Source organism: Malania oleifera, chromosome 12 (assembly GCF_029873635.1).
Source record: "Malania oleifera isolate guangnan ecotype guangnan chromosome 12, ASM2987363v1, whole genome shotgun sequence".
NCBI lineage: Eukaryota > Viridiplantae > Streptophyta > Magnoliopsida > Santalales > Ximeniaceae > Malania > Malania oleifera.
The window spans coordinates 77,742,261-77,769,757 of record NC_080428.1 but is presented as its reverse complement, the minus strand read 5'-3'; the positions used below and the strand labels follow the sequence as shown (position 1 = coordinate 77,769,757).

At 37.7% G+C, this 27,497-nt stretch overlaps 1 protein-coding gene across 1 annotated transcript in view; it reads left to right on the top strand.

Moving 5' to 3' along the window:
- The window catches only part of LOC131144500 (cysteine-rich receptor-like protein kinase 2), a 31,251-nt gene extending 20,563 nt beyond the window's left edge, over positions 1 to 10,688 (top strand). The window contains exons 4-8 of the mRNA XM_058093193.1: positions 8,505 to 8,650; positions 8,807 to 9,017; positions 9,325 to 9,559; positions 9,744 to 9,894; positions 10,032 to 10,688. Coding sequence (XP_057949176.1) covers positions 8,505 to 8,650; positions 8,807 to 9,017; positions 9,325 to 9,559; positions 9,744 to 9,894; positions 10,032 to 10,367 — 1,079 coding nt within the window. The 3' untranslated portion in view covers positions 10,368 to 10,688. The remainder of the gene's footprint in view (positions 1 to 8,504; positions 8,651 to 8,806; positions 9,018 to 9,324; positions 9,560 to 9,743; positions 9,895 to 10,031) is intronic.
- Positions 10,689 to 27,497: the final 16,809 nt, after the last annotated feature.

Genomic DNA, 27,497 nt, shown 5'->3' with positions numbered 1-27,497 from the left:
TAGGGGAAGACCTAGGTTTCCTCCGGGCAAGGCTATACCAAGAGTGCAGTACATGCATTTGTAATAAAATTAGTTGAATAAAAACATCCCTTTAGATTTTAGAAAATAATATTTTTATCATTTTCAAAATATCTTATGCATGTTTGTCACATTATAACATATCATGGGTGCACATGTTTTTGGAAATATTTTATCTACTTATATAATCTAATAGCCTAATATATTTATGCACCATTACATAACAAACTGATACTAAATTTGTGTATACTTTTCATGTCGATGAAAATTCTTTTATATGATATGTTTGCTTATAATGTATACCTATTCCATTTTAATATTTTAATTTTATGAATAATATGATCTATTAATAAATATTTTATTAACATCAAATAGAAAATGACGATAAAGTACTATCAATTTGTTTAAAATATATATTGGCTAACACTAGATAACTATCTCGCAAATTTATAAGAAAAAAATTTTATATAAGGTATCGTGGCTATACGCTGTCTTATTTGTAATACCATCTCTTGATACTTCTCCAATACACATTGAACCTTATTGTCAAGCACACAATTTTAAAATATATTTTTAATATTTGATATTTCTTCAACACTTCTTGAGGTACTCCTTGGAGACTCCTGTAACATTTGCTTTTGATATTTTTGACATATAATGGTTTATTGTAATATGAATATATTTTATTTTATTCATGAAATATGATAATTACCAAAGAAAAACACAGTAACTTTTGAGTTTTTTTTTTGTAATAAAAAAATAGGATAAATTATTGACATTTTCAATAGAAAAGTCATATATTGAGAACTTTTACATAATTTTTTTTAAAAAGAAATGCATTTGTATTTATTAAATTTTTTATGTGGTGTCATATAAATATTAGAATTTAATATTTATTAGACATATTTAAAAATGATAGTGTAATTTTTAATTAGCATGTTCTTGTTGAGCTGTGTCCTATATTTTAAGATTTATTATATTCTTGTATTTGTTTTGTGCTGTAGCAATGTCCCTTGTGCATGTCCATGCTCACATTTTACAGTGGCAAAGAAATATAAATTCCTATAAATAACTCCAAGTAGTTGTACTTTAATCTATAAACTCAACTATGATAATATATCCTAAAAGGGATTTGGATTACTTTGTTACCAAGGAAAAAAATCCATTTGTGAAGGGTGGTGCGTGGGGTTGGGGTCAAGGCCCTTCCCTGCATTGCTCTTCCTTTGCCCCTAATCACATGTAATTTTTCTTCAACTTATCTTGAAATCTTTGGACCTTACCACATTTCTAAAAGGGTGTCCTTGGGTGTCATGAGTTAAGTGTTCAGAGCATTATGTTTTGTCAACAAAACAGCAAACAGAAAAGCAAGACATTTCTTTCCTAACTTCAGCCCACATTTATTTCCTTATATTTCAATTCATTATTTTGTACAGTTAGCATATATTTAGTTTACATGTATAGGGTTTGACAGATTATAGTTTACTTGTATAGGGTTAGAATCATGGTAGACCTTATTTACTTTCCATGTATAGCATTCTTGTAAAGTCTATATATAATATACAGAATTCAAGGCCAATTCATTCGGCCATTCACAAAGTATTTGACATGGTATAAGAGCCAGCCGACTGCTAGGTTTTTTTTTTTTTTTTTCCCTTAGATTTTTTGTCTTCTCGGTTTCGTGGCTGTTGTGGTTTTGTTTTCTCTTCGGGAATTTTTCTCTGTTCTTTCGGTACTTCTGTGGTTGCGTGGCTGTTGGCACATGGTTTTAAATAACGGCTGCGACCGTTACGTAACGCCGTTACGTAACGGTTTTTTGGGTTACCGATACCATTACACACCGCAAAATAGGTGGGAAGAAAAATCACGGCCGTAGCGGCCATTACAGACTGTGACCATTACGTAAAGGCCGCTATAGCCGTTACGTAACCACTACAGGACTGTTACACCCAAAAAAATATTTTATTTTTTACTTTTTCTTCTCACTTTTTCCCTCTCTTTCATAAATCATTCTCAATATACCATGTGGCGAGAGGGGGGAAAGATTATAATGAGGTTGACAATGATACAAAATTTACTATTTCTTTAAATACTCACAATAGATGCATTAATTAACAATTTGAAAATACTAACTTGTTAGGAGAATATTTTATTTTGATAATATTAGTAATGTGATATTTATGTTCTATATTTTTCAACTTCAACCTTCTTTCTTTTCTAGCTATTTATATTTGTATTATTCGTATGTCTTATGTGTCTAATAGATTAATGGAGTGTATAATGTATTTTGTTCTATTAATTAATTTAGCACACATAAGAATTTATCACAGATAAGAACAATGAGAAATATAAATACACACACACACGTAATTTTTCTATCAATGGTGGTTTAAAACAAATGTAAGCTTGTTGCCCATACCAAATAATTTAGTTACTCGAACTAAAGGATCCAAAATACACTAAAATTTTTTCTAAGAATGGCTAAAAGCTTAAAACTTGCAAGTACGCTAATATGCACAAGGTTGTGTGTGCTTAAAAAAAATTCACGGCCGTTACACCTGCTTCCCGTTATGTACTATCCGTTACTCCCGCTTCTCGTGACACCCGTTACCGTTACGTTACGCTACACGCAACTGCGATTTAAAACAATGGTTGGCACAACAGGTTTCTGGGCTGCCATTTATTCCTCCAGTTTATGTCCTTGTGATTCTTGGCAAGCAGGCAACAATTTTCTGTTGCTGTTTGTGACTTTCGGCAAGCAGGCACTGCAGGTTTCTGGTTTGCCACTTATTTCTCCAGTTTCTGTTGCTGTTTGTGACTCTCGGCAAGCAGGCAACAGCTTTCTGTTGCTATTTCTGGCACTTATCTTCTCGGCACAGCAGGTTTTTGGTTCAAGATTTAATTTTTAGTGCAGTTTTTTGGTTCAAGATTTAATTTTTTAGTGTAGGGAGGTTGTTCTTGGTTTTTCTTTATACCTGCGTTGTTTATTTTGGGCTTCTAAATTTTCTGGTGGTCTGTTTCTTTCGGCACAGTATGTTTTTTTTGGGCTTCTCTATTTTCTCCATTATTTATCATGGACTTCGCACCTGTGTGTGCCAAGTTTTCGGGCAACAATTATTCTATGTGGATTTTTCAGTTTGAACTTTTCTTGAAGGGAAAAGATCTTTGGGGTCATATTGATGGCATGGATTGTGCATCCAATCCTGATAAATCCAAGGAGTTCGCAGCTTGTCCTTCATGGGCTGTGCTTGATGCTCGGATTATGTCTTGGCTTCTTGGCTCGGTTGAGCCACATATTATCCCCATCTTGCGACCTTATTGCACCGTTCAATCCATGTGGACTTATTTAAAAATAGTATATCATTAAGATAATGGTACCCGTTGTTTTCAGTTAGAGCATGCGATTGCCATGTTTCAACATGAAAATTGTTCCATCTAAGACTATTATTCGTGGTTTCTAACTCTTTGAAATGAATATTCTGATCTGGTTACTGCGGATGTTCCTATGGATTCTCTTCTCATTATTCAACGTCTTCATGAGATTAGTCGTCGTGATCAGGTTTCTTATGAAACTCCGCCCCGAGTATGAATCTGTTCGCTTGTCTCTGCTAAAGCGCTCTCCTATTCCTTCTTTGGATGTTTGTTTTGGTGAGTTACTTTGTGAAAAACAACGGCTTAGTACTCAAGCTACTTTGGCACAATCTCATGGTAAATCCGAGTTTGTCCCTGTGGCTTATGCTGCTCAACGACGAGGACCGCCTGCACATTCTAGCACTTTGCAATGTTTTTGCTGCAAAGAATTTGGACATATCGATGGTAATTGTTCCAAGAATTCTGCTCTTATTGCAAGAAGAAGGGTCGCATTATCAAAGAATGTCGCATTATCAAAGAATGTCGTATTTGCCTGCAGAATCGTCAGGCCTAGGCATTCCAGACTTTTGTTAGTGTACCCCCCACAGTGACTTTTGCGGCCCCTAGCTCTTCTTCAGGTGAATTCTTTGTTCCTGCACCCCCTTTAGCAAATTACTGCACACCCGAAATGGTGCAACAGATGCTAATTTCGGAATTATTAACAATGGGGCTCCAAAGTAACAATTCTACTAATCTCTGGTATATGGACTCGGGTGCCTCTAATCACATGACGAATAATCCCTTTACCTTGTGTCATGTTTGGCCCTATGTAGACTGTCAATGACATTTCTTTGCCAATAGCTGCTATCGGAAATGCCTCTTCTAAGTTAACTAATGTGTTTCTTGCTCCTCAGCTTTCCACGAATCTTATTTCTGTTGGTCAATTAGTTGATAACAATTGGGCTGTTAATTTTTCTGGTAATGGTTGTGTTGTGCAAGACCAGGTAACGAGGGAGCTGATCGCGAAGGGACCTAAAGTGGGGCACTTGTTTCCACTACTTTTGCCTGTTCCAGCACGTTCTCCAATTTCTTCTATAAAGTATTTTGCTCGTAATATTGTTTCAAATCTTTGTATGGTGTGGCATTATAGTTTAGGCCATCCCAATACTCAAATCTTATCTCATGTATTGAACTTTGGTTTACTTGGTAATAAAGAACGTTCTTCTTTATCTCTTGAGTGTGCCTCTTGCAAACTTGGTAAAAGCAAAACTCTTCCTTTCCCTTTGCATGCTAGTAGAGCTTCTCAGTGTTTTAAGCTTATCCATAGTGATGTTTGGGAACCTTCCCCGGTTAGTTCACATGAAAAATTTAAATACTATGTGACTTTCATTGATGATCATAGCAGATTTACTTGGGTCTACTTTCTTCGCTCTAAGTTTGAGGTTTTTCGTACTTTCACTGAGTTTTTAGCGTATGTTGACAATCAATTTTATGCTTCTATTAAGACATTATGCACAAATTCTGGTGGTGAATATGTGTCTACTGAGTTTCAGACATTTTTGGCTTCTAAAGGCATTATTCATCAACTTTCATGTCCTGCTACTCCCCACTAGAATGGAGTAGCCAAACAGAAAAATCGTTATCTCGTAGATGTGGTCCATACTCTCTTTTTGGAATCCTCTATTCCATCCTTGTTCTGGGTTGAGGCTCTGAAAACTACTACTTGATTAATCGTTTACCTTCTCAAGTCCTACTCATGGAGTCTCCTCATTTCCATTTATTTTCTAAGCAACCTAGTTATGATAACCTCCGTACCTTTGGTTGTGTATGTTTTGTTCATTTACCTCCTCATGATCGACATAAATTATCTGCTCAATCTATTCGATGTGCATTCTTGGGATATAATGTGTGTCAAAAGAGATTTGTTTGCTATGATCCTACATTACATCGTACACACATTTCTAGGAATGTTATTTTCTTTGAAAATCAACATTTCTATCCTGTGTCCTTTGTACCCTCTTTTCCTACTGTGATTCTCCCTTCCTTTGAGGAGGAGTTCTTAGATTTTCATCCAATCATTTCTCGTTTTAAACCAGGTATTGTGTATATGTGGCGCCCCCGCCTACAGTCTCATCTAGTAGCTCATCTGATATCTGATCCTACCACGCTCCATATTCAGTCAGTTGCAGCACCTCCAGAGCCTTTGGTACTTTGCTTTTCTCGAGTGTCTGTACCCCTAGACAGGTATGGGTTTCCCTCTTCTACTCTGTTTAAGCTATTACTGCTGCATTGTCCAATTTAGATACTCCCACTTCCTACTCACACGCTGCCAAGCATTATTGTTGGCAACAAGCTATGCAGGAAGAAATTGCCGCTCTAGAGGCCAATCACCCCTGGGACATTGAGCCTTGTCCTCCCACCATTTTTCCTCTTGGTTGTAATGGGTTTACTCAGTTAAGGTCCGATCTGATGGAAGTCTGGATCATTACAAAGCTCGCCTTGTTGCACTTGGGAATAATTAGGAATATGGTGTCAATTATGAAGAGACCTTTGCTCCTGTGGCTCAGATGACTACTGTTCGTACGATTCTGGCTATTGCTGCTTCCAGTGAGTGGCCACTACATCAGATGGATGTCAAGAATGCTTTTCTTCACGTGGATCTTAAAAAGTGTATTTATATGAAGCCACCCCCGAGCTTGTTTCCCTCTCCTACTTCACATGTGTATTAGCTTCTTCGTGCTCGTTATGGTCTCAAACAAGCTTCGAGGGCCTGGTTTGATAAATTCCACACCACTTTATTAGAATTTTCATTCAAGCAGAGCAAGCATGACGCTTCATTGTTTCTTCGAAAATCAAACATGGGTATTGTTGTTCTTTTGGTTTATGTTGATGATATTGTGATTACTGGTTCTGATTCTGCTTTACTTGCTCAACTCAAGACTCATCTCTCTGAGTCCTTTCATATGAAGGATCTTGGGTCTCTCACATATTTTCTTGGTCTTGAGGTGAATCGTAGCCCTTCAGATATTTCACTCAATCAACATAAGTATGCTAGTCACTTGGTGGCCACAGCTGGCCTTCAAAAGGATACTTCAGTTGATACTCTCATGGAATTAAATTTCAAGCTTTGCAAAGAGGAGGGTGACTTACTTGCTGATCCCAGTTTATACCTGAAGTTGGTGGGTAGTCTTGTCTATCTCACCATTACTAGACCAGACATTTCTTTTGTTGTACAGCAAGGTAGCCAGTTTCTTCAGACTCCTCGTCATCTTCATTTTGGCTGCTGTCTGTGAGATCATACGCTATGTTTAGGGCACTTCTGCCCGTGATTTATTCTTCATTGCAGGCAATTCTACTCGCTTTGTTGCTTATAGCGATGCTGATTGAGTTGGTTGTGTGGATACACATCGTTCCATCACTGGTTGGTGTGTGTTCTTAGGTGATGCATTGATCTCTTGGAAGAGTAAGAAGCAAGGCAGAGTTTCTAAGTCATCGACGGAATCTGAATACCGGACGATGTCTCTTGCTTGTTTTGAAATTATTTGGCTTTGAGGCTTGCTTGCTGAGCTAGATTTTTCTGAGACCGATCCTACACCTCTACATGCTGATAATACGGGTGCTATCCAGATCACTTCCAATCCTGTCTCGAAGCATATTGAAGTCGATTGTCCCTCTATCTGTGAAACATTTGAAGCTGGTGTTATCACTCTTCCACACATTTCCACTGAATTACAAATTGCGGATATCTTCACCAAGGCTCTCACTCGTCAACGACATTGCTTCCTAAGTAGCAAATTGATGCTTGTTGATCAACCCGCATCAATTTGAGGGGGGCTGTCAACAGAATAGCAAATAGAGAAGCAAAAGATTTCTTTCCTTACTTCAGCCCATATTTATTTCCTTATATTTCAATTCATTATTGTACAGTTAGCATATATTTAGTTTACATGTATAGGGTTTGACAAATATAGTTTACTTGTATAGGGCTAGAATCATGGTAGACCTTATTTACTTTCCATGTATAGCATTCTTGTAAAGTCTATATATAATATACAGAACTCAAGGCAAATTCATTCGGTCATTCACAAAATATTTGACATGTTTGCCTATGACCGTTTGTCTTATAAGATGGGTACTCATCATCTAAATAGAAGTATAGGTTTTATTCCTTGTGTGTGTTTATGCATTACTGAAAAATGGGAGTATGACTCAGTTAGTTTTATGTTTTTTAGTTCGAGGGCTAAAATTGTATAGAAAGCTCTCTAGGGAAAGTGAGTATACATCAACCATTGTAAAACTCACTAGCATTTGTAAACGTGTTTAGCCTACTTGCCTCTCTCACTAAACACACGTTGCCTATGGTGGTGTTAATGAATTACATTGCTTCAATGTTTACCGTGTACTTGTCATTTGTTTACGTAAATTGCTTATTGCTTCCACTTACTTTTCATTGAATGAATATATTTGTGGTAAACCGCGGTATACTCCACTAGTTAAGCAAGAGTGCTTTAGTTAGTGCCACATGGCCCTTCACATGGTGTGAAGTGTTTAGTCCATGACATTGGGCCATAAATTGAAAAATTTAAAAAATTGCTGTAGTTATTGTGGAATTTACCAATTACAGATTAGTCTAATGGAGGTCTTTCGTTGATTTCCCCGTATTTTTTCATTATCTTTTATTTTTTAGGCTTTTTGTTGAGTCTTTGATCTTCCCTATTTAAGCAACATTTTTTTGGAAATGCAATAGGCCATTCAGTTGTGGAAATCAATTTTCATTTTCCATTTTCAGTTTTTTAAAGAACTACAAAATGCAACATTGGTTTCCAATCTTCCAACATTTATATAGGAAAGTTGGAGAGCATTTAAAAAAAAAAAATATTTTCCATCTTTTCCATACAAATGTTGGGAACTGAAAAACATGGTGACATTTTTGTAATTCGTTACAAAAATGGAGATGGAAAATGAAAATTGCTTTCCACAGCTATACCCAAACTTTTTTGTGCTCTTCTAAATTATATGGCCTCCCAGCATGTTGTCTTCTTAACTGATAATTAAAAAAAATTGGCATGGCAATGAGATGATGCAAAATTTTCCATTTCTGAAATTTTCATATTCTAATTTTTCCTATGATTTCTTAGTTAACACTGATGTTGATGTGGAGAAGTTGGCGAAGATCCTTCACGATAGTAGCTTAAACTTCAAATTCTCTACCCTTGAGAAAGCAACAGGATCTTTTGATGATGCCAACAAGATAGGGCAAGGTGGTTTTGGAACAGTTTATAAGGTAGTCTGTCTTTTGTTATTTCTCTGTTCTGTTTTAGGATCCATTACATTATTAAACAGCACCCCAAGGGTGCATGCGTGCACTCTGAAAAAAACACACAAAGAAATGCACTCTCTCAGCGTATATTCTGGGTTGGGTTAATTATTTACATTGCAGGGAGTTCTCGCTGACGGAAGAGAGATTGCTGTCAAGCGGCTTTTCTTTAATAACAAGCACAGAGCAGCAGATTTCTACAATGAAGTTAACATTATAAGCAGTGTGGAGCACAAGAATCTAGTAAGGTTGTTGGGATGCAGTTGTTCAGGACCAGAAAGCCTCCTTGTCTACGAGTTCCTGCCTAATCAGAGTCTTGATCGTTTCATCTTTGGTAATTACCTGATTTTTTTTACAGTAAAATGAGCTCCAATAATATCTACTGTCCTGGTGGCATTGTCCTGAATAAATGACTTAATATTCATACTAGTGTGAGCTGTTTAATCTTTGTTGAATTTCTTCATACTAATATGGCCATCTAGTCTTTGTCAGTTTAGTGAGTTTTTTAAATTAGAAGCACTGTCCTGAGCAATGAGACGTTATCATATATCACAATATAAATTCTGAGCCACAAATGAATAATGAAATGTGAAGATACCTAGAGTTTTAAGGTATTTTAATATGTTCAATGAACATGACAGATCCAACCAAAGGCAAATCACTGGATTGGGTGAAGAGATATGAAATAATTATTGGGGCAGCAGAAGGTTTGGAATACCTTCACGATAACTCCAAGAATAGAATCATCCACAGAGACATAAAAGCCAGCAACATCTTGCTGGATTCAAGGTTTCGTGCTAAAATTGCAGATTTTGGGTTGGCTAGGTCTTTCCAAGAAGATAAAAGTCACATCAGCACTGCCATCGCAGGAACACTGTAAGTAGGTCTCTGTTTGTAGCTGCCCAAGAAGTAGCAAGAAATTAAATCAAGTTCAATGTTTTTGTCATATAGTATAACTATTTAAGAAGACAAACAATAATGTATTAGAATTAGTCTTTTCACAGACCTATTTTCATTTTCGTGTGAACTAGAAATGATATTCTTATTTATCCTTCCACAGAGGATATATGGCTCCAGAGTACCTAGCTCATGGACAGTTAACTGAAAAGGCAGATGTGTACAGTTTTGGTGTGCTTTTGTTGGAGATGGTTACAGGTAGGCAGAACAATAGTGTGCAAGCGGCTGAATTCTCAGAAAGCCTAGTTATAAGTGTAAGTTTCAGGATTTTTTTTTTTTTTTTTATCTCGTCAAAATTTTCAGTTCAGTCTGCTGCATTCACATTGAGAGAAAAATGAAGAAATCATTTTACCTCTGCAACATTTTCCTTTTCCTGCTATGGATGAAACAGATCTGGAAGCGCTTTCAACAACGAACTGTGGAGGAAATTCTTGACCCAAACCTGATGATGCATGACCAGGACAACCGTGTTAAAATTGAAGTTCTGAGAGTGGTGCACGTAGGACTCCTGTGCACCCAAGAGATTCCATCGTTGCGACCGACAATGTCAAAGGCACTAAAGATGTTGACAAAAAAGGATGAAGACCTCCCTTCACCCACAAACCCTCCGTTCATGGATGAGCATACCATGGTACTTAATGACACGAGTAAGGAAGCAGCTTACCCATTCAATGTTACTACATCTTCAGTTGCTAGCATCTGCCACAGTTCCTTCTACCCCAGATGACCTGTAAATGAAGCTAACTCAATGCTGTTATGCAAGTGAAGGAAGGAGCCAAAGCAACTTATTCTTGAGGGCAATGGGCATTATTAGACCAATCGTATGGTGCATTTGGCACCCCAAGCATACATTTAGAGTATTTGATTCTCTGTATATAGAGGCAATGCCCGAGTAAAGAAAATTCTTTGAAGGTTACCATGAAATCAGATAGCACCTTGACACTACGATTGTTAAGTTCATACAAAATTTTGGGTAATTGCTGTATATGTAAGCTTGTGTAATCTGTGATTACAGATTAACAGCATAATGAAATCTCGTTGTTTATTATTTTCATTGTTGAAACCAACCACAACTTGATTGTTCAAAAATAGGAACAAATTGAATGGTAAGTCTTAAGGGTTTGCATGATATAAGGTAATGTTTTTAATGTTTCAGCTTTGATAATTAGATGCTTTAAATTTTATGTTTAGTTTTTACATACTCGACTACTGGGGGCAGGGACTTGGACAAGTTGAGTGTGAAACTTCAAAATCTAATTTTCAACTTCAATGCTGAAGTAATTACAAGGATCTTATGAAATTCAATTATGCCAAATGGATTCTATCATCCCTGGCAGCTGGTTTACACACTAATTTAGCAATTAACATGATCATTGTCCTTGAATCTTTCATTATATAGCCACTATTTTTTTTTTTTTGTTTTTTATTTTTATTGTTAAAAATGAGATGTGGGGAATGCACACAGATATTTTTTTAAAAAATAAATAAATTTGAAGGCTCAGATTTTAAGAACATGAGAAAACAAAACAATGAAATGATATGAGCAATAAATATACTTGATTGTCCTTGTTTTTTTTTTTTTTCTCATTTCTTTTATTATATTATTTATTTCATTTAAGATATATTTGCTTTTAAATGTTCTTTAAATATGACAATTCAATTATGAAATATGATAGTCATCAAAATAAATGCACTTAAAAAAAGCACATTCTAATTCTTAATGTTGAGAGTTTGAAACTTTACATTAATATGGATCCCATGATGCATCAACTGCTCACTTGATTAGAGTGCCAACATACTTTTTAAGATGCCCTACAATGGCTCCAATGGGTACTCCCAAGAGGGCGTGGCAGAAAAAGGTACCTATCAGACCTACTAGACATCCTTACTGCTTCGCGAACACTCTTCACAAGTGAGAGTTCCCATGGATGAAATACCAATTGGAAGGTACGCTTTCAGTTGATTAGGAGTCGGGTTTATAGGCTTTGATACCAATTTTCTAGATGCTGTAAATAAATCCTAACTAGACAACCTATCAGAATTCTTTGTATGGTATCCACGAATTATGGTATACCTCTGTCCAATTTTCTCGGGGCGTACACCATTCCTGGAAATCCTGACTGCTAGAAGGGATCTCCATCTTTGAAGAATGTACAATATCATCTCCTAATTCTGTCAATGAAACTAGGTTTGGTACACCTTGTTCTGGCTTCATCATAGCTATCCTTAACTGGCTTAGCTTTAACTAAAATGGAGATGGTTCTAAGAAATCTTCATCTGATTCTTCCCCTTCATGTGTGTTGGAATATTCTGAGAAAATAGAGTAAATACTTTCATCATCAGTATCTATTTCCTCTCCCCAAATTGGCTCAAAGAGAAGCTCAGAGGAATCTTCCATCAAGATACTCTTGAGGCTTCCTTTCCTCTTTTCTGCGTTTGGACAATTGTCTGCTTGTGGCCTTTCTTGCCATACAACCAGCAACAATTACAGTCCGAAAGAGATTTGCCCTGAGGACATTTAGGATATCTTCCATATTTCTTCTTGAAAGATTCCTTAACATCTTCTTTGACCTGACTAGGTCTCAAATATCTTTTTCCTGGCTTTTGCCCTTTCTTGGAGCTTCTTTTCTTGAATCTCCTCCAAGATTTCTTTCTTGGTCTTTCTTTCTTATCCCTTATATAGAATTGCCCATTTGAATAGTTTGATTCTCGTTTTTCTAACCATTTTGCTATTCTTTGGTCACAACCATATTTGTCTGTAATATAGAAACCCGAACCTAGAAAATAAAAGAAATAAATAAGAAAATAAAAATGGAAATTTAAAAAGGGCAAAGCAGTAGGGTTTGTCGACAAATCCCCTGTTTTCGTCGATGTGTGCCCTTTTGTACCTTGTCGACAAAGTTCAGGCGTCGTCGACAAAGAAATCCCGAATGACAGAAAATTTCAGGCTTAAAGTTCGTTGACGAACCCTTTCTTTCGTCAAAGAACGTCCCTCTGCAACTCGTCGACGAAGGCTCCATTTCGTCGACGAAGGCTCCATTTCGTCGACGAAGCTGGTCGAGTCAACGACCTAAAAATTGATTTTTAAGTTACTTTTTCATTACAAAATCATATATTTCTCTCTCTTTCTCTCTCTCTCTCTAACCCGCGCCCCTCACCTTCTTTCTTCGATTTTTGGCCATTTGTCGCTTGAATCGACGATCGAAAGTTACCACGAGGATCTAGGGTGTTTCTCTACAAGTCTAGTGGAGCAAATTTTTGAACGGGGTCTTTCTAGGCATCACCCCAAAGTTGAGGTAAGGGTAGAAATGAGCTATCTGTCTAGCATATAATTAGTTAAATGGGGTGTATGGGCTTGGGGATGTTTAATAGTTGCTAATCTGGAATTTGAGTTGATGAAACTGGAGGATATATGTTTTTAGGGTTTTGGGCTCCATATCGCCGTAGGGTGGGCTTTCGGAGCATCGTAGAAACTTTCTCAGTAAACAGGTAAGGGGATTGGGTTAAGTCAGCTTTTTAACGAGTTTGAATCGATTGAAATGTTTTTGGTATAAGCATGTTTATGTTTTCAGTTGTTATTACGAAAACCAACCATTCAAAATGGATTTTTCAAACCTAAGATATATGATATGGTATTTTGAGTAAAAATGAACGGTGGAAAGTTTGGTTTGACCATATAAACTAAATATACTGTGTTTCTTGGTTGCCTACGGGCTATGTTCAAAATACTGAAATCATGTGGCAGGTGAATATTATTTTGGGGGTTATTGTATAACCGAGTTTGTGAATGTTTGTGAAATACTGGAACTGTTTGTGAAAAATACGGGGATTTGATATGACGGCTGTAAGCTGAGTTTTATATGACGGCTAAGGGCTGTGATTTGTTTAGCGACTGTGAATTGAGTTTTATATGACGGTTGGGGCCGGGATTTGTTTAGCGGCTGTGGGTCGAGTTATTTATGACAGCCGGGGGCCGGGTTTCATAATCTGACAGGTTTTATACGAAATGAGTATGAACTACAATTTTTATTACTTAAATTGCATGATATGCTTTGGGAACCCTGAGGACCAGTTGTATTATGAGTACGGTACTGTTGTTAGAGATTCAGTAGTTGACCATGTGCACCCACATTGTTCTACATAGAAGTGTAGGGCGGTTTCAGTCGATTAGCCTATGGAGAGGTGGTACCTTCCCTGGAAGTCTAGACCAGAAAGTGGTAAGGCAATCAGACTTGCACTTGGGTTGCGGATTCCTGCAGGTGTATTAGTAAACAGATAATTTGACTTAGTCTGGGTTGATCTCCAAAGGCTAAGTCTAGCCTTCGGGTCGCACAACCTGTACCATGTGGGAAGTAAATGATATTTAGTCCCAGGGAGTTTGTTTTATGTATATCTGTAGATTTGTATAAATGATGTTACTTATTTACTGAACTGTTTATACTTTGGAAACGAGATAAGTATTTTCAACCATGTAAAGTGAGTACAATGTAAAATAGCTATTTTTGGTTATATGGAGGATGGATGTTTCTGTAAACACTAAATGCATGCTGACCACACACTAATGTTAACTTAATCTTCCTTATTGAAAAGTGTCTCACCCAATATACAAATTATCTTTTTAGGACCATCTCGAGGTCGAGTTTAGCGAACTCCGGGGTGGGGTGATAGCCAGTTAGTTTTTGTGAGTGTCAGTAAGAACTTTATAGTATTTAAGTTGGTTTTGAAGCCCTTAAGTGTGAAATATGGGCGTATGGACCGAGTTTGTTTTTTGGTATTGTATATGGTTTGTATTATGAGCATTGGGAAACTCTGATGTATATTAGCAACATAGAACTTTGGTAATGGATTATGGAGACTATTTTATTTATTTCCACTGCATTTATATTATCAATTATGGTATCAGGTACACAAACGTTGTCATGCCCTGAACTCGGAAATGGGCCTTAGAGAGTGATTAAGTAACCTAACATGTCCCTGTATCATACAATCATCCATAATACCATACAATGCAAGGGTCTGACCCCGTAGGGTTTACGTATACCCTATCCACAATTAGATATACCATATACGCAGTGGAATAAATCAACTAATACATTCATAAACCATACTAGAGTCTATACAAAATAGGAGCTAATTCCCCAAAATACATAACATACTTCGGGTGTCTACATAACCCAAAATGACAATCCGGCCAAGGATCAGTACTTATATAAGTACTCCTACATAGCCAACCAACCACAACGCTATTCATATGTTAGGACGCTAGTTACGGCTACTCGAAAAACCTGAAAAACATTTGTATGATAGGGGTGAGACACCTCTCAGTAAGGGAGAATCATGTTATATCAGCGTGTGGATACATGAGTGTTATTTTAATAGCAAACATACATTTCACAATACTAGTATTTTCACAAATACAGTTCCAGTATACATACGATACGAAAGCAATACGATGTAGTGTCGTCACACCCTTCAACCTAAGCTAGACTATCTGGTGGTATTTTACACCCTTCGAAAAAATCTGATGCACCTAGCAACCTAGCATAGGATAAGCCCCCACAGTATTGAATCGGTGCAGGTCTGGTGTTCTCACACCCTTCGATAAAAATCAACTGATCTAGTGGTATTGCCCACCCTTCCGCAAAAGCCGGACATCAAAGTTGCAGTCTTATTCCGACACGGTTCTATATCTCAGCCTACAGCATTTTAATCCGGCCCGCTTTGATATATCCCCATCGGTATTATCCCGCCAAGGCGTTTCCAAAAAACCTAGAACATTTTGGAACTCACGTCCCTATACCTCATTTGAATAATTCACAGCCTACGATAGTTAACCGACACACTTTACTGCAAAATACATCATTTAAATTTACCTTCTCATTCTACACTCATTTGGGTAAACAAACAATCGCATATTAGGTATTCCAAAAATATAGTTTAAAATAATCAAAGGTACGGTCATCTCTATATCACAATTTATACCAAGATAAAGTTTTCTAACAGAAATAGAGATGATACCCGAAACCCCCAATTTTTTTCAAAAACGGTAAATAGAAAATCTCGTAATTTTACCCGATAGATTTTCCAAATAAGTAACCAAAACATCCATAGAATCGTAAACTACAGTTTTATCGATTTAGATTACAAAAACAACTGATATAAACAGAAACCTCTTACCATTCTCGAAAATCGAAACATGAACTTAATCGGTCGAAAACAACGACACGGGACCCCCAAATCACAACTACTACAAATCTACCGAATCAAAAATGAAATTGGACTCTTACCTCGATTTTGGATCAAAACCCAAAAATTCTTGAAACGAAATTTTGATATGCTATAAATGTATAGATTCTCTTCTTGATCCACGTGGTAATTTCGGATTGGTGATTCGGGTATCTGACGACCCAAAACCCAGTGATTCAGGTATCAGACGGCCTAAAACCCTAGAGAGAGAGAGAGAGAGAGAGAGAGAGAGAGAGAGAGAGAGAGAGAGAGAGAGAGAGGTTTTAAGTTTACTTAGTAATGAATAAATGAATAGATATTTATAACTTGGTTAACCTGGCCAACCTTGTCGACGAGCATGAGAAGGGAGTTCGTCGATGGCTGAGTGACCTCGTCGACAAGCCTGAGATTTTAGAATTCCCAAAATCTTTCGTCATCCACTCATCGACGAACTTATGAATTTCGTCGCCAAGCTGTAGAAGGGACTTCATCGATGAGAGAAGGAGCCTCGTTGACGAGTTGTGCTATTTTTATCCTTTCAATTTCCCTTCTCTTTTCTTATTTATTTAATCCACATTTCTCGGGTCGGGTTCTTACAATCTCCCCTCCTTACAAAAATTTCTTCCTCAAAATTTGTAATCTTTCACTAGGTAACTCATCCACATACCAAACTGTATACTTGATTCTAGAAAGAGCCGGCGACCACCCACATAGCAGTCCTGTCCCAAATATATAACATACCCTCACTTGTGGCGGAGGAATACCGTGGTTACATACACAATGTCTTGGGAGCTCACAATATCAGTAACTCTCTTAGAGACTAACCATATCATCACTCTAAATAACAAAACATCACATACTTACATAAACCAATCCTGTAAACATTACTCCTCAAAATAGTTGTGGATATTTCTGGCGTATTTTCGTCTAATTCCCAAGAAGCCTCCTCGACGGCATGATTCCGTGACAGCACTTTTGCTAACGGTATCTCCTTGGTATGCAACTTCTGAACTTTCTGGTCCAAGATCTGAACGGGTACCTCCTTATACGCCAAAACATCCCCAATCTCTAAGGATTCATAACTAATCACATGTGATAGATCCGACACGTACGTTCTCAATATAGATACGTGGAAGACATCGTGGAACCGAGCGAGCGCTAGGGTTAGTTCAATCCTGTAGGCTACTAGACCCACTCATTCAATTACCTTGAATGGCTTGATAAACTTCGGGCTCAACTTGCCCTTCTTCTCGAATCTCATCACCCTCTCAGGAATATCTTACCCCCCACCTCAAATTCCAACTCATGACGGCGAACATCCGTGTAACTCTTTTGCCAACTCTGAGCTGATTTAATCCTATCCCTGCTCAATATGACCTTCTTAGAAGCCTGCTGTATGAGTTCGGGACCCAATATCTGCCATTCATCGACCCTATCGAAGTATAGAGGAGACCGACATCTCCGACCATACAATGCCTCGAACGGTGCCATACCAATACTAGCTTGGAGGCTATTGTTATAGGCGAACTCCACTAACGATAGGAACCACAATTAACTACCGTCGAAGTCTAACACACACGCCCGTAACATATCCGCCAAGATCTGTATCTTCCTCCTAACTGTCCATCAGTCTGGGGGTGGAACACTGTACTGAAAGAAAGCTTCGTCCCTAGTGCTTCTTGTAAGCTCTTCCAGAATCAAGAAGTGAATCTCAGGTCTCGATCAGAAACAATGGACACCAGTACCCCGTGCATTCTGACTATCTCCTGTACGTATAGATCTGCTAGCCTACTCAAGGAGTAGCTAACCTTCATCAGTACAAAGTGAGCAGATTTTGTCAACCTGTCCACGATCACCCAGATTACATTTTGCTCGCGAACTGCTGGTGGTAACCCGGTGACAAAGTCCATGGAGATGTGCTCCCTTATCCACTCCGAAATGCTCAATGGGTGCAACGGCCCTACTGGCCTTTGATGTTTAGCCTTTACCTGTTGACACGTCAGGCATTGCTCCACAAATCGAGCAATCTCCTTTTTCATGCCACTCAATGAGAAATATTCTTGCAAATCTCGATACATCTTCGTGCCACCCGGATGTACCGTATATAAAGAACGATGTGCCTCCTCTAGAACCATCCTCCTTATCCCCTCGTCGTTTGGAACACACAGTATGTTTCCAAACCTCAATACACCTCCCTCGAGATGTTAAAATCTATAGCTAGCCCCTGTTGCACCTTCTCTACAACCTCGACTAACTCCTCATGTAGTGACCCAAAGAATAATAGTATTTAAATAATAAAGAGGGAGAGAAATGGAATCAGTAACAGAAGGAGGCAGCCACGAAGCGTTCGTCGACGACATTGCATTTTGAAGGTAAAATTTCTAAAAAATTTCCCTAGGCCTCGTCGACGAACACAGGGGTTTCGTCGACGAGAAGATACCGAGAAGGGTTTTTTGGGACAGATTGAAATTCGTCGACGAAGGAGGAAGTTCGTAGACAAATTTTATTGAAGGGCTCATCGAAGAGGTGACGTGGCTCGTCGATGAATCCCGTTGTATAAATAGTGCTTAAACTCATTCTAAGTAGAATTTCAGCGCCGCTCTTCTCTCTCTCTCTCTCTCTCTCTCTCTTACGACCTCTCCCTCTTCTCTCTTCGATTTCGGCCTCGTCAGTCGTCAGATCGACGATCTAGGGCCATCACGATGCTCCTGGTGGAGTTCTCTCCAAGTCTATCGGAGCGGATCGTCGGTGGAACGAAGTTGGAATTCATCCCAAATCCATGGTAAGGTCTTTTATTCAGAATTTGGGTTTCTAGTAGTTGTGAGAAATGTAATAGACATAGAAATAGTAATGTTTTGTTCTGAGATTTATGGTTTTCAAGGTGTTGAGTGGAGAACCCTGCGGGTGTTGGACCCGTTATTGTAGAGGATTTTTAGCAGGAAATAGGTAAGGGAAATATGCTATGCTAGGTTATTTGAGTACGATTTCAGTACAAAATTATAAATGTTCTACCAGAGTATTATTCACAGTAGAAAGTTATGCAGTTTATCAAGTATGATTAATATGTTTTAGAATTATTGTGTGGCTTGAGAATATAGATATAATATAGAAATATGTTTTACAGCATTTTCCTGAGTTATATTTTACAGAATATACAGACAGTGAATATATTTTACAACAATTGCAGAAATACCATGATTATACAGTTTTACAGTACTATGACGTACATATTTACAGTTAATTACAGAAACATAGTTGATATAGATACAATTTTCCACAACGTCATGGTTTATACAGTTATTACAGAATCATGGTAAAACAGATAGTTATATAAAGAGATGTATTATATAGTATCAGACCCTGTTAGACCATACAGTTTACAGAGTACGGTAGCGTAGCTACATATTGTATATAGAGTGCAACCACCTATTCAGATAATACGTGGATCGCATAGAGCCCACGAGTAGACAGGCTCCCTATCAGATATGGGTTGAGGAGGGCTGATCAGACTATGGAGTATAATGATTTATTCTTGGTTGGCCATCTAGGGTAAATCCCGCCTACGGGCCGCACAACCCTGTCATGACGGGTTAAATCATGACACACAGTTATCCACAGGGAAGTTTACAGTTATAACTATGTTTATACAGGTTTACAGAAACAGAAAATATATATAAATATATTAGCAGTATTTTGAGTAGAAACCTAAAGTACAGAAATGTTAAGTAACAGGTAAAAGATAAAGTTTATATTACTGGTATTGTACTTTACAGATTTAGTGATACATGACTATATAGTAATAGATTTTCACAATATTGTAACTCATTTGTCACACACTAGTAATATCATATTTCGTTTTACTGAGCGTTGGCTCATCCCAATTACTTTAACATTTTTTAGGTGATCCAGGTCGGCGAGCAGATCAGGCTCGCGGATAGAGGGGCCTTGGTATTGCCCTAATAGTAGTGTGAGTATTTTTGGGAGTGTTTTTGTATAGCCCCAGCCAGTTGAGGGTATTTTGGAAAACAGACATATATGTATATTTTGAGAAACACTTTAGCACTCTGGTAGTGTATATAACTATATGTGGTTATGTTTAGTTGATTTCTGCTTCTCGCTGCTTAGGTTGATGGTTGGATTTAATATAGTTTGGTATCAGAGCATTTTAAATGTTATAGTGTAAAAAAAAAAAAAAAACAATTAATAGTAGGTCGTTACGCCTCATCATTAGCCTGCGCGGCCTTAATCCTCTCTAATTATATTGACTGGATCACCAAGCTAGCAATGAAAGCCTGATAATTACCATCCACCAACTCCACGCCAAGGCTTTCAAGATCACGTCTGATATGATGCTGAGCTATCACTGTAGATACTATGGCATGCTCTGACTTCTGACCCAACACATCAGCTACCACGTTAGCTTTCCCCGGATGATAGCTAATGGTGCAATTGTAGTCCCTGATCAATTCTAGCCACCTTCTCTATCTTATTTTCAACTCCTTTTGCATGAAAAAGTATTTGAGTCTCTTGTGGTCTGTGAAGATCTCAAATTGTTCACCGTATAAGTATTGTCTCAAGATCTTCAACGCATATACTACCGCCAACTCCAGATCATGCGTGGGTTAATTCTTCTCGTACTCCTTGAGTTACCGAGAAGCATAAGCAATTACTTTCCCCTGTTGCATCAGCACACATCCCAAACCCTTCAGCGATGCGTCGCTGTAAATCACAAAACCACCGTCTCCAAATGGGATGGTTAAAACTGGAGCGGTGACCAATCGATGTTTCAACTCTTGGAAACTTTGTTCGCACTCGTCGGTCCAATCAAATCTCACGCCCTCCCTCCACGAATCGTCTGTAATACCCAGCCAGTCCTAGGAAACTCCAAACATCCTGCACACTCTTTGGTTTCACCCAGTCAACCACTACTTCTATCTTACCTGGATCAACAGAGATACCACCTCCCGACACGACGTGGCTAAGATATGCTACCTGCTTCAACCAGAACTCACATTTCTTCAACTTGGCATACAACTTCTTTTCCCGTAGTACCTGAAGTACCAACCTCATATGGTTTTCATACTCTTTCGAACTCTTAAAATATACTAGAATATAGTCAATAAATACCACTACAAACTGATCCAGGTATTCATGGAAAACCCTGTTCATTAGGTCCATAAATACCGCTGGAGCGTTAGTCAACCTAAAAGGCATGACCAGAAACTCGTAATGACCATATCTGGTTTGGAAAATAGTCTTTGCAACATCCTCAGTCCTAACGGTCAGCTGATGGTACCCTAACCGTAGATCGATCTTTCAAAAGACTTGCGTTCCGTACAGCTAGTCAAATAGATCATCTATACGAGGCAACGGGCATCGGTTCTTCACTGTTACCTTGTTGATCTCACGGTAATCAATGCACATTTTCATTGACCCATTCTTCTTCTTCACGAACAATACTGGAGCTCCCAAGGGTGAAACACTAGGTCTAATAAAGCCTTTGTCTAGTAGTTCTTGTAGCTGTTCCTTCAACTCTCTATGTTCAGCTGGAGCCATCCGGTATGGAGCTTTAGAAATCGGTGTCCTGCCTGGAATCAAGTCAATTGTGAACTCCACCTCCTGTTCAGGAGGTAAACCAGGTAAGTCTTTTAGGAATACATCCGAAAATTCATTAACCACTCGGATATCTTCGAGTTTTGGATCATCTCGAGGTGGTTCCTTCACACAAGCTAGGTACCCTAAAAACCGTCCAAGAGTAATCTTATCGCCTGCATAGCCGACAGAATTTGTGGCGTCAAACGCACACACGATCCTACGAACTCATATTCCTACTCTCTAGGAGGTCTGAACACTACCACTTTCATACGAAAGTCAATTACCACAAAACTAGAGGATAATCAATCCATCCCCAGTATAACATCAAACCCATACATGTTGTATACTACCATATTCACCGGTAGCAACCTTCCTTAAATTACCATTAGGTAGTTCTCTAACATCTTCCTACAGATCAACACACTCCCAGACGGTGTAGCCACAGACAATCCCTCATCCATCACTTGGGTTTCAGCCCCACACAGTTTCACAAAATTTGCAGATATAATGGAGTGGGTTGCTCCTGAATCAAATAAAACAACAACTTTATTTAAAAGTAGTAACATGGTACCTGTCACCACATTGCCAGCGTGTTCTGCATCTGCTGGAGTAAGCAAGTACACCCTCGCCTGAGCTGTGTTTCCCCGTGGCACCTGGTTTTGTCCTCGGTTCTAACTTGGTGCAGTTGTACCAGTCATCGGTGTAGGACAGTTTCAGGATACATGGCCCAGTTTGCCACAACGGTAACAGTTACCCATGAATATCTGTCACTCCCCATCATGCCACTTACGACAGTTGGTACAACGCTCACGAGATGGATCCCTCTATGGACCCTGCCGTTCCGTATTTTGGTAATTACTTGAACCATAGTTCCTTTTCTTCCACTGCCCCTGTCTAGAACTAGTCTGAGAACAGAAGGTACCGACCTCTTCTTCTGATCCTGTGCCACCTCATCCTCCCCGAGACCAGCGTCAACTACGACGAATTTCTCCACTAGAATCGAAAACTCCAGAATTTGCAGCATTCCTACCAGCCTGCGAATATCCTTTCCCAAACCCTTCTTAAACCTTCGAGCCTTTTCGTACTCGTTCGAGATCATACACGACGCAAAGCGAGACAACTCGATGTATCTAGCTGCGTAACTCTGCACTGTCAGGGTCCTTTGAGTCAGACTTGAGAACTCATTTGCCTTTGCATCACAGATAGAAGCCGCGAAGTATCTCTCAAAGAATACCTCCTTAAAGTGGCCCTACGTCATCCCAGATGATACGACTCTTTGCTCCTCAAGTAGACAAACAGCCATCCACCATCTCTTAGCTTCTCCTGCTAGTTGAAACATAGCATAGAGAACTTTCTGCTCGTCGGTGCAGTGTAGAACTTTCAGTATTTTTTCTGTCTTCTACACCCAGTTCTTCGTCACAATCGGGTCGGATCCCCTAGTAAACGTCGGAGGATGCATGCGGGTAAGCTTCTCAATGGTACAACCCGCAGCAGTAGGTGTAATAACAAAAAAAAAATGGTTATATGAGAATAGTGGGGTGACCTCAAAAATAAAAAATAAAAAATAAAAAATTTTAAAAAATTAAATTAAAATTAAAAAATTAAAAAATAAATTAAATTAAATAATTTAATAAATAAATAAATAAATTATTATTATTTAAATAATATAATATAATATATTATTATATTAATATAATATAGTATAATATAATATAAATTATAATATATAATATATAAAAGTAAAGCTTCCTGAAGCAAAAGCTTAAAGAAGCATCTTATTTTGAATTCAGAGAGAAGGCTGCGTAGAACCCCCCCCCCCCAAGAGTTCCTTGTCTCTCACTTCTCGTTCTCTCTCCCTCTCTCCTCATTTTCCTAATAAATGCTCGCCCAATCGAAAATCAGAAGATACCGCTGGACCTTATTTTCCACTGCCGTCATTTCTACCAGAACGGATTGGTTGTAGGAGCGGCATAGGCGTATCTCTTGAGGTAAGCTAATTTTCACTTTTACCTCAATTTTTTGTGAATTTTAAGCCCAATTGATGTTCGGATACCACCACGAGAATCTAGGGATAATTCTCTACAAGTCTAGCGAAGCGGATTTCTCGTGGGGTCGTTGTAGGCATAACCCCAAATTTTGGATAAGGAGGATATTAAGGGGCTAATTGTATATAATTAGTGTTGATTTAGAAATGTTAAAATATTGAGCATTTTGAGGTTGAAGTAGGGTTTTTGAAATTTAGGGTTCAGGTGAGCGTCGCGGGTGTAATTTCAGGACCCTGCAGGCATAGTTCAGAAAACCAAGTGAGGGTGTTAAATATTAGTTTAAATGTTAATTTGAGGTATATGAAGCCTAGGGAAGGTTATATGGGTATTATTTTAGGAAATGTGTTAATTAATCTGGGGAAAACACGAATTGTAAGATTTGAGTTTCGGGCACCAAGGACGTAAGATTTGGATTTTAAAGTTGATATGTGAAAATGAGCATATGATATTTTGCTTGAAAATTATTATGATATAAATATTAGATAAATTGTGTGGCATTTGAGTAATACTAAATTGTGATATTTTGGAATATGAAATATGATTATAGAAATATTGTTTATAATAAATGGGGAAATATGAGAATATGATTTGTGTTATTGAAAAGTGTGGAAATTCATGAAATGAGTTATATATATTATTATGAGAATGAAATGTGTATATTGAGATGGGGGATTCTTAAATTATGAATATTGGAAATGTGAAAATTGTACTGAGAATTCTGTAAGTAAATACTGAAATGTGAAAATGAGAAATATGAATATTGTAATGTAAATGCTGCAATATGAATAGTTGAAACATGCATATTGAAATGAGTATACAAAAATGTAAATATGACATTGTGAATATTGAATTGAGAATAAGAAAACGAGAATATTGCAACGTGAATACTGCAATATGAAAATTGAAATGTGATGATTGAATTAAGTATACTGACTGTGAATACTGGGGAAATGTGAACATTACAAAGTGCGAGAGCTGTAATGGGATCACTGAAATGTGATTGATGAAATGCCAATACCAAATAATAGTGCAGAATTAAAAGCAATTAGGAAAGGAATTCGTTTATGCAAACATTTACATTATTTTAATGTGATTATTGAAAGTGACTCACGAATTGTAGTTGATTGACTTTGGAAAGGTAGATGTACTTTGTGCTATCTTTGGGAATTTTGAAAGGAGCTTGTGGTGGAGCTTGAAGGAGCGAACGTCACGATGATGCATCAATATAGGGAAGACAATAGTTCGACTGGTTTTCTTGCTAAAGAAGGAGAAATGGGAAACAATGTAATTTACGAAAAACAACACCTTTTAACACGTTATCTGAAAGGTATTCTTCGGATGGATAAGTGGAGTCTCGTTTCTGTTCGTCGTTAGTTCAACTCTAGAGTTTCGTTTGGTATATTTTGTTTTGATTTTGGTTGTGTTTATTTTTTTATCTTCTGTGTTAGTTATATTTAGTTTTGTTGTCCTAGTTTGGTTGATTACTAGTTTTGGGAGGATTTTTGTGTACTCTCCCTTTTGTTTTATCTTGTAATCACGGTTTTCTTCCGTCAAAAGTGAGGGTATATTAATAAATAAATTGAGGTACCGCCCTTTTTTTTTTTTAAGTCCAATTGTCCAAAGTACTATCTAGTATAATTGGTTGGTGGAATGGAAAGTTGGACAAAAAGGGGGACAATGGCACCAGAGGAGCCCATACCACTTGTTAGTATCAAGTCTACCCATGAACTCCTCCGATCTTAACATGAAGGTGATTGTGGAAAGGAAAGGGCAACATCTTCCTCCATTAATTAATTAATGCATCTTCCACCCAAAAAATATTTCTCTCTTTGGTTCCACCTAACAGTTCCTGAGAACCCTATCTAATGTTTTATTAATAATGCTTTCTACTTTTTTATAATACTTTGTTTTGCCGTGAGCTGGATCCTTGACTTTTACTGGGTCATTTTTATTTCTGATTTTAGGATATATGTGTGGTCACTCCTTGGTTTGTGAATTAAGGACCTTAATTTGTCTTCTCGGATCTTCTAATAATTATGGTGTAAAATTTTCTAATATTTATTTTATTCCAAAGAGAACTGTTCAAGATTCCGGCTGACAATATATGTTTGAGCAGAGTCTAACAGGAATTTTGTTTGCTTTTTATTTATGATAATCTTAATATTTAAATAGAGAAGGATAGAATGATAAATCATCTATTTTGGTTTGAAAGGATTTCAAATAAGATTGTTACACAAAAAAATAATTGTTTGTCCATCTAGAGAATCGAAGTTTTTATTTTTATTTGTATTTTTATTTTTCAGAATTTTATAGAAGGTGCTTTCGATCTATAGCTATTTTAAGAAATGGTTGGTTGGTTTTAGGGTTAATATCCTCCAACGAAAAAAGAAAAAAAAGGTACTAAAAATGTGTAAGAGAATATATGTGTGTATACGGTGATTTAAAATTTCAACTTGGCTCTTGGATAGCTCAACCTAGTCCAATTTTGAATAAGGCCTATGATTCATCCCATCTATATTTTCTGGATAGATATAGAATATATATATTATTATTGTGACAAAGTGACAAATGGGTCAATGGGGAAAATAAGAATCCCCATCTCGGTAAGGATAAAATATACTAAAAATGAAAGTAAATGTGTTTATTTCTTTTTCAAACAAAAATTTAGAATTCAATAAACGGAAGAATCCTCATTCTACATAACATAATAAAAAATCGAAGGGATTCATTCCATATTTTATATTGATTAGTTCAAAACATTAAGGAATGAGCCCCCACGACATGACAAGGTATCAGCAAGTAAGAAGGAGCATCAGAGGTTCAATTTCAGGTAGATACACTCGTGGAACTAGTGGTACCTATGGATGGTAAGAGTTTTGTGATGACCCAAAAATATATATATATGATTAAAGTACAATAATAATAAAATAATAAAAATAGTCATTAAGTTAATATCAATACATAAGTGTTTTTCTGTAGGATCCTTGATTCCATGTTTGATGCCTAAGAAAGACCTTGTCTTAGCGAGTGCTCAGAGACCATTGCGGCTCAGTCGCTCCCTGGAGGTCGGCCTGGTCAAAATGGAATTTCATAGGATAAACAGGATAGATACTGTTTGTATACGTAAATAAGTATATATATACATAAAATAGTGTTTTGACAGACATAATTTGTAGAAATACATAATAAGACTATGTGGGGTCCACATGAGTCCCGGAGCCACAATAGTTAAACTTTAATAAATCAGCACACGCAGAAAGTAAAAGAACCTTGAATTCCGCAAATTTTGCTAATACAATGTCGCATTGCTCGATTTCCAATAAAGCAAAGGACACATAGCGCCTCCCCCTCAGATTTTTGAAAAATGCTTCACTCGAGGCAAAGGTCGTCGAACCCTCTCTCTACTGTTCTCGGCGACCAAAGGGGAGTGTCTCACGTACACATTTTGTGCAATAAGAGCGTTTATCATTGATATCTGTGACAGTGTCCCCCTCTCGGTTCTCACGCACACCTCGTTTTCCCGCTTTATGCAAAAAACGTGTGCTATCTAGCGTGACGCTCTGCAGCCTCCCAATCAAATCTCGTAAGTACGCGTCGCTCTCTTCGATTTCCAAAACACGCGAGCCATTATCCATAAAGAAGGGGCGTCTGACCCCTTCGCTCACAAACTCTAAAACCTCACCAACTTTTCTATTCATCTGGAAAAATCCCATGTTTTGGTTTGTATTGATCTCTCTTTCGCCCCATGTTTTTTTCTTTTTCTTCATTGACTCAAAAATGTTGCCAAATCACCCACTCCTCACTTGCGCTGTATATCCTCACTACATCGCCCAGTTCCAACCTATTTTCAACCATCAACAGACCTCTTTGATAGTGATTGTCTATTATTCCTTGCCTCTATTGCGTCCAGATATTAGTTAAAACCAATTCTGTGGAAAATGTGTGTCCACGGATCTTCCTTGCGACTACCTTCGAATGGTAGTGGGATCCAA